Source organism: Lolium rigidum, chromosome 6, assembly GCF_022539505.1.
Source record: "Lolium rigidum isolate FL_2022 chromosome 6, APGP_CSIRO_Lrig_0.1, whole genome shotgun sequence".
NCBI lineage: Eukaryota > Viridiplantae > Streptophyta > Magnoliopsida > Poales > Poaceae > Lolium > Lolium rigidum.
In genome coordinates this window covers 320401152-320413901 of record NC_061513.1, presented here as the reverse complement: position 1 = coordinate 320413901, position 12750 = coordinate 320401152, and the positions used below count along the sequence as shown (strand labels likewise).

Below are 12750 nucleotides of genomic sequence, written 5' to 3'. Positions count from 1 at the left end.
GAGAAACTAAACTACGTTTATTATTTATAAGTAATTTTTTTGTCATTCCTCAACACTTATAGGTAATGCTAGACACAAATTTATTATTTGTAGGTTTCATGTTTCATCATTGGTTGCTAAGTATACCAAAAACAACAACAAACATAACAATGTACTCAACGACAGTATGGTAACCAAACCATACAAATACATTAGAATGCATAATATAGTAAACAACCATACCAAAATCAGTAGCATGCATAATACATTAATCAACCTTACCAAAAACAATGGCATGTATATTGGCACTAGTGGCATAACCCTAGTTCACCGGCACCCATGGTAACCCTAGTAATAAAAATCTCGGTCATTGTTATGAATTATTATAGAGATAATGGTAAAACATAAAGCATAATTCTGCAAGAAATCATCTAGTTCGTCGACTTGAAGGTTGATAGAACAACGATCTATACATTGTTGACAGCTGATGTTTGGGGCCATCGTCCTCCGGTTAAGCCGGTTCTGAGACAACAACGTGGCATGGGACGTAGGATCCCTCTTTGGCCTCCCTCCCTCTCCCTCTCCACGTGAATCGACCTCATAAGAGCACAACCCTCTTCTACCCCTCTCCGCCTCTCTCTCCTCCCTTTTGATTCTCCTACATTGGGGAGGTCTATCTCATGGCTCGTGCCCTAGATCGGTGGCTGCCATGGATGGTTAGCGGAGCCCGATTTTGTGCCAAGCAAACTCCACGGGACGCAGGGGACTGCGATGAATGGGTGGAGAGTAGCCCGGTCCGGCTTTGATGGGACTTTGGCGAGCTAGATGCGTTGCCAGAGAGCCAGATTTAGCAAAGACGGTGCTAAAAATCTAGTTCAATGATTAGTACATTTCCAATGAGGCACATGTTTTTTTTTTTGCATGGAGTAAAGTCTTTATACACATGTGAAATGCCATGGTGAATCTTGATGTCTACTGCAAGTGTTGCGTCCATGATGCAATTGTTTTTTTATTTGCTACAAAATACTTATTTCCGGGCGATGATTTTTCTCGTCAATTCACTGCGACCAATGAGGACTTTTGCATATAATAAAAAATAGTTACATGCGTGTGTTTGAAATGCTACGACATATTTCGCATGTATTAGTCATATGTGGGGGGTTGTTGGATGCAAAAAATTTGTTGCACACAGGTAGTGTTATGCTGCAAAGACCGGACGGTCCACGATGGAACTTAAAGTGAGATCCGACGGCTCTAGGTGCATGAGCACGGGCCAATAGAAAAAAGCTTCGAATTAATCCCACTTCTCTTCCCTTGCTCCGCGCTGCTCCCGCTCCAAACCCTCCGCCGTTCGCCGCTCGCCCGCCCGCCGCCGCGGCATCTCCGAGCCTCCGCCGCCGCATCCTCAACCGGCCACTCCCCGCCGCCGCTCCCGCTCCGCCTCCGCGGCTTACACGCCCCCACCCCCCGCGCGGCTCCTCTGCTCCCAACCCTCCGCCGCGTTCCCGCTCGCCCGCCCACCGCCGTGGCCTCGCGGAGCCACCTCCGCGACCACCTCAACCTATTATTCTCCGCCGCCCCTCTCCCACCGCCTACACGCCCCTCCACGCCCTCCGCCTCCGCGCCCCTCCCTCCCCGTGCCACCCGGGACCGGGAGATAGCCCGATCGCTTCCCGGCGATGCTGCAGTGGACGGGAGGCTCGAGGAGGCAGGTGTACGCCGTGAGTTCTCCGACCCTCCCCCTCACTTCCACCCCGCGCTCCAGCATCTACTAATTCCGAATTTTGCATGATTCGGGCGTTAGAATCGATTAGGGTTGTTTCCGTACCGCAGCATTGCATTTCAACGGGCTTGCTGGTTGGCATGTAAAATTCCGAAATAGTCGCAGCATGTACAAGTGTAGTATTCCGTAACGATGTGCTAACGTTTGGTTGATTTTTTGGGAACCCGACGGCTTTGCGTTGGACGTGTTGGCCCCTGGAACGAGCAGTCGAGGAAGTCTACACAGAGCAGGTACCCTTGCAAACCCCACCGATTTCAACCTGTAACGCCTACTATGTTGCTTCGACATGGCTGCTGTTCCCATGTCCGTGGGACTGATTATCTGAACCAAATGGCGTGCAGGCAGAGGCAGTACTTTGAACAGAAGAAGAGGCAGCAGCAGCAGGGCCCCGGAGCAGGGAACCAGGATGACACTGATGGCGGGGGCGGCCAAGCCTACGGTGACCAGGCGCCTCGGTCGCTCGATGTCCTAAGCCTCAACAATTTGGCAGCCTCATTCGCCCGCCGAAATGGCTCTGAAAGTGAGTTGATATACATGTTCTGCAGTCTTAGTAATGAACTTGCTACACATGATTTATTTTCTGTGGCTAATCCTGCTGCTCTTCTAGCGCAATGTTGGTTCGATTAGGCTGACTAATGCCACTCTAGTCAAATTAACTTTCAAGTTTATGAACCCAACAGACAATGGATCTGGTTTACTTCATGTTAGTGTAGCTACTCATAAGAACTAGTGGGAGGTTCCTTGGGCTGGGTCCACAGATGAGTTTTGCGATGCAATTGTTGTGCCTTATTTTGTTCTGCATGGTGCTCTCTGGGAGCACTCTTCCATGATTGCTGCTGCATGCTTCATCATGAACCTGAATGACTTTCACGATCTTAGCCTCTCGATATTTCTTAGTATGATCGGTTTACTCTTCTTATCCCAGATGCAGATAGTGCCGTTCCACATGTGGATCGTGCAATTTATAATGCGTCTCCTGCGGAGGCGCTAAAGAAGATCACGTCTGCATACAATACCAATCCGAAGGAAACAAGTAAGAGTACAGCCATCTGCCCATCTCTATATCAAATGAGGGATTTCATCATGCTTATCTTTTTTTTGTACAGCATGTTTAGCACAGATATATTGACAAGGTCAATTGCATCCACAAACTTCACATAGTAGATTTATATGTACATGTCTTGAATATGCAGCTGTCAAATGAAGAATGATGTATGCTATTAATTTCTGAACCATGCAATATGTTTTTTCGAAAAATTTGAGTTCATTCTAAATTAGTTTGCTTCTATGATGCAGGTTCACATCCTAGGTCAGTATATCCATGCGGTATGAATGTATGATGAGAGTGTGCTTGATTGGTCTAGTCTTTGTGAGATGTCAGTCTTGATACCTTTGCAGATTGTCATCACCTGTTGCTCATCAAGATGTTACGGCTGCCGTTAACCCTCATGAAGATCCTCTTGGTTGCAAAATATCCACATCGGAAAACTATGTTGCAAAGAAGCGAAATCAAAATGTGGATCCTTACAGTGGTGGTAATGCTTCCTCCGCTACTATCAGTCAATTATTTCCAATGGACCTAATGAGGATCATTAATGACATATTATAGCCCTAATAGAAGTGCCTAGCTAGGATAGGGAGAATTTATTTCATGCAACATAAGTTAAAAGGTGTAGTTTGCATATTTCAGTCTGTCAACATGGAACATTGATGTATAAACATAAATTGCATTATTGACATAGATTCACTTGTTGTATATTGTTGAAAGCTTTTATTTAACTATGTTTTTTCCTTGCAGAAATTTCACTTCTGGATTTGGTCAGATATGAGGGATCGAAAAGTAAATCTACCGCCCAACCTGCCCGTGAATCACATGTTTCATTTTCTGTTAAAGGTACATTTTCGAGAACATTTAGTGCATAGCCATATTTTTATGTAGGAACATCTTTATTTTGTCAGAGTGTGTATTGCTTATAACATTTAGTGCATTTTCAAAAATGCTATCATGTACGTTTTTTCGAATGGTTGCCTGCCAAAACATGCATCAAATTGGGTATCATTTGTATTAGAATGAGGATGTTAATATGACACACATCCAGCCACAAAAAAAAGAGAACTGGGCAAACTATGTTTTGTCCTTGCAGAAATTTCACTTCTTGATCTGGTCAGATATGAGGGATCGAAAAGTAAATCTACCGCCCAACCTGCCCGTGAATCACATGTTTCATTTTCTGTTAAAGGTGCATTTTCAAGAACATTTAGTGCAGAGCCATATTTTTGTGTAGGAACATCTTTATTTTGTCAGAGTGTGTATTGCTTATAACATTTAGTGCATTTTCAAGAATGCTGTCATGTACTTTTTTCGAATGGTTGCCTGCCAAAACATGAATCAAATTGGGTATATTTGTATTAGAATGCGGACATTAATATGACACACATCCAGCCACAAAAAAAGAGAACTGAGCAAACAAACAAGAAAGAGGAAGCAAAAACAAAAAGAGAAAGAAGAACCAAAATCTATAATCCTACCCAGCGTGCAGCGGCAGTCGTTGCAATGCCTTGAGGCAGCTAGCAGCCTTTTATCAACTTCACGCAGGAGAAAATGGACCAACTCAAGGAATATTTGGGCTGCTCCATCAAGCACTGCAACATTGCGCATCCGCCAGATCTTCCACATCTTCAGGCTGACGATGGAACATGGCCTTTTTGCTTGCCATCTGCGGAGCGTTGTGCCCGGCTGAGGAGTGATTGCCTGAATGCCGCATCTGGACAGGACTTACTAGAATACATTAGCAGAAATGGACGGTTTCTTCAAAACTGTGTCACAAATGGGCACCGGGTGCCACCACCATGGTTTGTTACCGTGTGAATGGCCTGAGCACTCCACCCCTCCACCCGACTAACTGGTGGCTCCCAGCCGAAAAGGACGGCTACACAAAGTTGACAACTGGAAGGACTGCTGTTTCACACTTGTAATTCACTCTGTAGCTGCACCTCAAAGTTTGGGCTAGTGTACATTTTATGATTGCTGCATTGCTATATGTATATTTTTCATGGAAACTGGCAACTAAACAACATTTTTATTGACATTTGTTTCTCATCCTGTAGCGACTACAAATAGAATTGTATGTATTCTTCACAAGTACTTTCACCAAAGAAGATTCAGGTGTATAGCTTTGTTTATCAGGTTTACTGCTTTAGTAATCACAAGTAGAATTGCTATGGCTTAGAGATCATCAATGTATTTCACCATGAATATTATGATCATTGTGGTGCATGTGTGCCTTTTAACTTACTCCTTGATGAATTCTGGTCCAATTCCTTCTGCCCTTCTAACAGCATACCAAAATGGTTCAGTAGACATAACTGTGTTTTTGCTTTCAGGCCTTGGCCATGTCCAGATGGAAACTCCTCCCCAGTCACCAAGATCCACAAAAAGGTTTTCTCATATTGATTGACTCTTTAAGCGATATAGTTAATTCATCGTAAGGAAGCTTAAATAATAGGCAGTTTTAGTATTATGAACTCCTCTCTATTTATCAAATAGTAGACAATAACTTTGAAAACAGTAGGTTGTTATTTCTCAAAAATAAAGCACCTGGTGGGCTCATGCAGCAATTAAGAGAACTATTGTTAAATTAAATACATCAAGGAAAACCATTTCTTACTGATGCATAAATAATCTTCAGACACTTGTGTGTATAGCTGGAACTGAAGCTCATCAGTACACGCTATGTAAACTTGCCCTTTAGACCTAGAAAACTAATTATTGATCAAGTTAAGAGGCTTTGTACAGATGATTTAGTTTTCCACCTTGTTGCTACAGCTAAAGGAAAAGGAAGCTCCTTGCCTGACACACGAAAAATCTTGTCTGACCTTTTTCACACAGGCTCAATACACCCACTAACTATTTTGCCATTACTTTGGTTCTGCAGGATTTTACCTTTGCCGCCAAAGGCCATGCGTTACACGCAAAATAAAGCAAGACGGTCTATGCCTTTTGATGCCGCAAAGGGATTGGTGAGAATCTTAACTGCCTACTGATTTTATATAATATAGGCACAGAAACACATAAATGCATGTATTAAATCTAGCGAAAGGTAGAAAACATGATCTTGATGATTACTGTGGGTTGGCTACTCATGGGGAGCTGGCTCTATTTCATTTATAATTTCTTACAGTTTATTGCCTCAGACTTCTATATTGAATTCTGTGAGGAAAAGATACCTTTATACAGGGATATGCTTTATGTTTTTCGTTTATTACTTGAGGAAGTAGCACTATATTTTTTAGTTCTTTCCTAACTAGTAATTATCCTTCCAAATGTCCTGTCCTATCATTTCAACAGGATTCTTTAATGAATGGTATCAGCATGATGAAAGAGCGAACTGCTTCACATGAAATGGGTAGTATTGTAGATGAGTCAAGCTATGAAAGGAGGAAACACTCTTATTTTCCACCTTCATTTGAGAACTACAGTGATAACCTTTATCTTGAGGATGAGGACATGTTTTGTAAACCTCAAGCTCAAGAAGGTTGGCAATGTAAGTTTGGCTGCATCATCTTGTTACTGAGTTTGACCGCTTGTGGCCTAAGAATATAATGTGATCTATCTTTCTACTGTGGACAGCAAAGCGTGGTAGAATAGATGATAATCTACCTGACGTAAATTCTGAGAGACCGTGGAAGATAGGATCGTTCAATTCAGATGATCATTTTCATACTCCAAGAGTGGATGAATTTGATACATTTGATTATGATTTTAAAGAACAGAGGTACTTCTCTTATATTGAGGTATGACTAAGAAGTTCTAAGGGGCTATGAATAATTCATTTTATCATTGCAGAATCTCAACAAGACCAAGCACAAGATTTCAGACTTCAGGTTAGAATTGTCTGTGTCTGTTATCCTTATTTTGATGCGCTAGCCAGAATTCCCTTTTCTGTTCCTGTTCCTGTACTTCCCCAGTTGATTCCCAACTAGCATAAATAAAGTATTCGAGGTACATTATAATGTACATTGGTAGTTCTATGCCTTTATGATATGTGATGTTTGAAATTTATGATATACTCACTTTGTTTTCTTAACTACCTTTTCTTGACCCTGGATCTGCCTAGCAGGATGCTTGCAGTTGCCATACTGCTGTGACTAATTAGTGCAATCCACTGTTTTTGTTCTGAGCCTTATGTGTTTTCTTAATTTCTTGTAAGGAAATCCATCAGGGCGTGACATCTTTTCTGATCAATCATTATTGGATGATGACGATGATATGTTACGCTTTGACTGGGAAAGGTAAGCATAATAAAGCCTCCTGGATATTATATTCACGCAACAATCTGACACTTGTTAACATTTTGGCAGGCAACCACCATTTAAGAAAATACCCAACTCAAACAGCAATTTTGGTCCTTATGCTTGGCCTTCTGAAATGGCTGATGATTCAGAGAGAAGGAAGAGTCCATTGAGGTATTAGCGAATTAACTTTGGCTATCTTGTTTTATTGGGTTCAATGCTTTGAAATGCTTTTATCATATGTCATGCAAAATTATGAGGATTGATCGTTCCAAATTATTCTCTGCAGTGAAGAATCATGCTCATCTGCTGCAGGTCAGTGATTTTTGTTATTAAATTCTGTTATTTTTTCCAGCAAAGACTCTTTACATTGATGATTGATGTGTTGTATAGACTAGGATGTTATGCGTATGCATTGTTACTGACTTTCTTCCTCCTTCTGGTTCACGTAGCAATGAAAGACAGAACGAGCAAACCAACACTGTCTGCAAAACGCGAAGAGAATAACATGAATGAGAAGGATGACTTCCATACACGGTTGGATAAGTTAGATATTCCCAAAATGGATGATCTTGATGGAATTTCAGTATTCAAGGATCAAGAAGAATACCATAAAAGATCAATAGAGCAGAAGAATCTTGAAGCAGATTATTGGCCAGACAATGCAATGGAACAACAGAGAACTCGAGAACCAAGCTGCCGTTTATCACTTGAGGAGAAATTTGCTGGCTGGGGTTCTTCTACCTCCCATCAGAAGGGCAGCAGTGGACCAAATAATCCATCGAGTTGCGCTGTAATGCGTGAGGATAAACCTTTCAGTTCCATTCCAGATATGGGTGGATATCAAACTGTGGGGTCAACTGAAAGGAGACTTGCTTCAAAAGTCCATCCTGTTTTTCACAGACCTGACGGTGCTGTTTTGTATGATGACATTCACCTGCAGGATCCTGTTTCATATATATTTGGTGACAAAGTTGAGTTTTCAGACCCATTCGGTGCCAAGGGCCTTCAGGGCGACATTGATATGTGTACTTTCTTGGGACAGAAGGTAGACATAAAGAAAGAAGACAATTTTGACTCTTTCAAGAACCGAAATGCAGACATATTTCATCATGCGGGTTCTGTAAGCCAAACTGTGTGTGGCCAACGCACCGCATGTTCTCAGCAGTCTGGCAAGGATTCACGAAGACAAGGGTTTGACCCTGGTATTGATTTTCAGGAGTCCAGACAAAATTCATTCTGGGAGGATGGCCATGTTAGTGATGTTACTTTTCAGGGAGATGTTGACCTGAGTACTCTGTGGGCAAGAAAAAGTGGCGAGAAGAATAGAGACGAAATTGAGAAGTTCGAGAAGCGAGAAACAAAGATGTCGAGACAAACATCTCAACGTTCTGCAGATGGCAGAGCTGAGATGAGTGAAGCTGGAACATGTTCTGATGGCTCAGGAGTGACCAATTATCCTGGAGTGCAGAAGGAAACATCATCAGAGTCAGCACAACTTCCTGCAAACTTGAGTCTTCAGGAAACCTCGAGAGGAATGTTTCAAATGCATGCTCAGGTTGATTGCATAAGAAAGGAAACAATGTGTACTAGGTAGTGCGCTCTTCAGATATTTTCCTTCTGAATTTCTATCTATTCCGTAGATTTACATGGATGCTCATTTCACTCTCCACTAACAGAGAAATTCCTGGTGTTGACTTTAAAGCTCCATTGCATTTGAAAAAGATTGATGATGTTGGAGATCATACCAAAAGCACTTCAATATTCCAGTCTCCTTTCATGGCAGGTCGGTTGCCCATTTCACCATAGCTCTTGCTAACCCTGACCTTCTTTAACCAAAAAGTATGTCCTCATCCACGTGTCATTATATTTTGTGTTCTCTAGAGAAGGTGGGGATTGAAAAGAAGGTAATAAAAGGCGTGTCACCACACAACAGTGATATTCATTATGAGGTTATGCTTGAACGTCGTGTTCTCCAACGGCTTTGTGTTCAGAAGATATTGGTAGATACACCAACAAGGGACAAGCTAGCTAAGGTAAAATCAAATTAGCTAGGTTACTATTCAATCATGGCGTATCCAAAAAAAATAAAAAATACATGCACTCCGAATGTTTGCATATGACTGTTATTGGGACCGAGTTGCATATCTGTTCTGAGGATCCCCCTTTTGAACTTTACTTGATGCATAACCCCTGTGGCAAAGCCTCAAAGCGTCATTATCTGATATAATGTTTTACGCGTTACCATACACTGCCCTCTCTCAGCAGTTGATTAGTTTCTGAATTCCTATATGCTTTTGACTCAGGCTACGGGCTTCAGGACGATGGAGAATGGATCTGTCCTCCCCAGTAGTGAACAGGTAAAGAAGCAGTAGCAGTGTCTTGTAAAAAAGAAGAAGCAATAACAGTGTCTTGTAAGATCTCGGTTCAAGTGCTATTGGTGTGACTCGCAAAATCAGAACCCCGCGATGCCGTGAAGTGTGTTCAGCATCCATCCATGTTGGCTTCATACTGACTATTAAGGGATGAAATCTGGAGGGTTTTACCTGTAACTACTTGACACCCCTTACAAAAAGATGTCCAAATTAGTCGCATACATGTATCTGCTTTTCTGGGTGAACCTGACTTGACTATTGTTAATATGTTGTCCTCATTATTGTAAGATAAAAGGATCACTTGCTCTGTTCTTTGCTAGCTGTGAACTTTATCATACATCTGCCTCCTGTTTGCGAAATTTGGCTGTGGTGTGTTTTCACTTTTCAGGGTTACCAGTTGTACAGGGAATACCATGTTCTATCTTCAAAATTCGCAATAATTTTCCCTTTCGTGCAAGAGAGTGGACAAAGATTCAGATCACACTGAAGAGGCTTATGCGGTTTTGTTTCTTCGATAGCATTCAGGATTCAGTTCCCTGAGTATCTGACATGTTCCTTAGCAAGACAATCAAACTCCTCAATTAAGATTAACATAAATCATAAATTAAACTAAACCAAAGACATTCGAATTTCTACTTGTTGAATAGCCACTTCAGGCCAAGCTCCAACGAGGATCCAAGAACTTGATGAGTTTCAGACTAATCCTGGAGAGCCACTCAAAGAGAGTAGGCCCCAAGACCCTGACGAATCTCTTCGCCAAGAAACATCTCCATGACCCGCAGCTGGCGCTTGGTATCATGAACCCGGCCTGCAAGAAACAAAGAAACCCAGCCGATTCAGTCAGGATCAAATTTCACCAAATGCTGTTCTCGTTTGCTGCAGTACAACGCAGCACGAGTGAGCGAAAGGTGTAGCAATGTACCATGATGCGAAGCGCCGCGGCCACGGCGAGCGCGGCGAGGAAGCACATCGCCGTCGTCGTCGCCGGCCGCACCAGCGCTCGATCCTGCGGCGAGAAGGGACAACAATGTCAGGCGGAGAAGATGGATAAACTAGTTCGGTAATCATGGAGGCGTTAAGCTTGGACGAACCAAGACAGAGAGGATCGCCGGAGCGCGCGAACCCGGCCGCTTGGCAACGGCTGCGGCGCGCGGCTGTGGCGGCGTCTTCCTGCGGCGCAGAAGGGAGGGGACCCGCGGCGCTCGAGCAAAGCTGCTCCGCAGGAAGCGGAGGAGCTTGAGGCCGCGCGGCTTCTTGCCGGGCTCGGGACCGCGGCCGCATTGGGAGCAGTGGCGGAGCCAGAACTTAAAGTCAGTGTTGTCATTTTAAATCTATGATGTCAAATACATATATCTTTTACTTATTTTAAATATCTTTTACAAGATTAACACCAAAATACAAAGAATATGGCAAAAAGCTGTGTGGTCAATTGACCACACAGCTCTGAACGTGGCTCCGTCACTGATTGGGAGGTGACGGCGAGGCGGAGGCTGCGGCGGAGGCGGAGGAGGAAGGAGAGCCGCTCGCCGCCGTGGCCCCACCCGGGGAGGAAGTTCTCCGCGGTGGCGCGGATCTCCAGCCCGCCGCGGTACCTCAGGCACGCGGTCACCGACCACATCGGCGGCGGCGACGCCATGCCGGGGTGGTTCGAGGCCCTCACTCAGATGGAGCTTGAAGAACACAGTAGTAGCTTTATTTTTAGACCTGCGTGAATAATAGTTGGGCCCGGACACAAACGGTTTCATCTTTGAAATCGACACGATCTTCAAACACTTCCTCATTCCTAAAAAAAAACATGCCAGCTTTATCTTAATACGAAAGTATAAAGACATGTTTCAGCTATAAGTTTATCCGTATCTAGAAAAAGTTATGATTTTTTTTAAAAAATGGAGGAAGTAAAAATAATCAATCAATCACTAGTTTTCTTTTCAAGGGCAGGTCATGACTGGATTTTTTTAGAACGAGCTACACATAGCTCATTTTTTTGAAAATTTTAAAAATGGTAAGTATTCTAAAGCTTATTAAGTAATCTAAAAACAAATTTAGATGTAGGCAATGTTGAGTTTTATCACTATGTAAAATTTGAACCCGAGATACCTTATATTCGAGGAAGCACAAAAATAACAAAAGTTGTCGTCATACTTTGAGATTGTGAGAGTTTGTAATGCTCGCTATTGTAGATATTAGAATTTGTCATTTTTGTACAGTCTTGAATACAAGGTATTTCAAGTTGCTATTTTACACTTTGATAGAACACAAGATTGTCTACATCTAGATTTATTTTCAGATTTTTTTAAAAAACTTTTTTTTTTTTTGAAAAACGAACTACACATAGCTCGAGCAAAGTTTATGGTTTCCGGAGGTTATGTTTGTTTTTTTAATCAACAGGGAGGCCATCTAAATCAACGAAACCCGCAGGAACACAAGTTTTTGGGCTTTACAACACACATATGTGTCTGAAACTGAAATAAAAGCAGTTGAGACTGAAAAGTAGCAAAAACAAGTATGCGAGTAGAGGGATATATACGAAGCCCAAGGCGCATACACCGACCAGGGAAAAACAACAGCTTAGGATACTAAAGCTTCAAACCGCGGCAACAGTCTCGAGGGTAGAAGTTGGAGTAGTCAAGTGCCCAACATCGCCGGCTTCCTGAAGACGGGAAAGGAGCTGCGATCGCATCTGCCTTCTGATAGAAGGCTTGCCAGTTGAGGAGGATCCATTAGCCACTTCTCGGTTCAAAGTGTAGGGTTTCGTTGCAGAAAATAAAAAATTTCTTACGACAAAATAACATAGCTAAGATCTATTCTGTGGAGATTCAATGTAACGGAGGGGATCAATGTTCATACACTTGAAGACCGAAAAGCCTAACATTCACGATGAACGTTTGTCGATCAAGTTGTACGTCGACGCGAACCTCAAGGTCGAGAAGAAGTCCAACGATGAAGCGCTCCAAGTGTCGTGCCTCCATAGTTCTACACACGTACGGTGTATAGATGTCTCCTGGGCTCCGGACTAGCAAATCAGTAGAAGTAGAAGATCCGTACCGGTGTTCCAGCAGCACGATGGCGTGCGGGTGGTGGAGAATACTTCAATCCTACGTATGTTCCAAACTTCGGAAACACACGTGAGGGAGAGGAGAGGGAGAGAGAACTCAGCGGCCGGTGATAGTGATTTTGCAGGTCTTAAAGAATCAACAGGGGCGAAAGCACAAACGGCCTATCTCATCATCTGGTCAAGCTAACAGCTCTGGTACTATGAATACTACTGGCCCCATCCCCAGCTTGGCATCCTCAAACCCATTCACAAACACCGTACCAATG

General features: G+C 43.0%; 1 protein-coding gene across 4 annotated transcripts; it reads left to right on the top strand.

Moving 5' to 3' along the window:
- Positions 1-1572: 1572 nt before the first annotated feature.
- On the top strand, positions 1573-9748 carry LOC124660750. Of its 4 annotated transcripts, none has more exons than XM_047198565.1 (19): positions 1573-1700; positions 1970-1992; positions 2104-2282; positions 2688-2795; positions 3059-3071; positions 3161-3297; positions 3561-3656; positions 5147-5201; positions 5698-5782; positions 6111-6297; positions 6393-6537; positions 6609-6646; positions 6973-7054; positions 7124-7228; positions 7344-7369; positions 7507-8647; positions 8734-8840; positions 8939-9090; positions 9361-9748. In XM_047198565.1, the coding sequence occupies exons 1-19, from the start codon at positions 1659-1661 to the stop codon at positions 9427-9429; spliced, it is 2790 nt and encodes a 929-aa protein (XP_047054521.1). In that variant the 5' UTR covers positions 1573-1658; the 3' UTR covers positions 9430-9748. The 4 variants fall into 4 exon arrangements, with proteins under 4 accessions (XP_047054521.1, XP_047054523.1, XP_047054522.1 ...); XM_047198566.1 differs by having other exon boundaries at positions 1574-1700; positions 6111-6306; positions 6985-7054; XM_047198564.1 differs by having other exon boundaries at positions 1574-1700; positions 6111-6306.
- The last annotated feature ends 3002 nt before the right edge of the window (positions 9749-12750 follow it).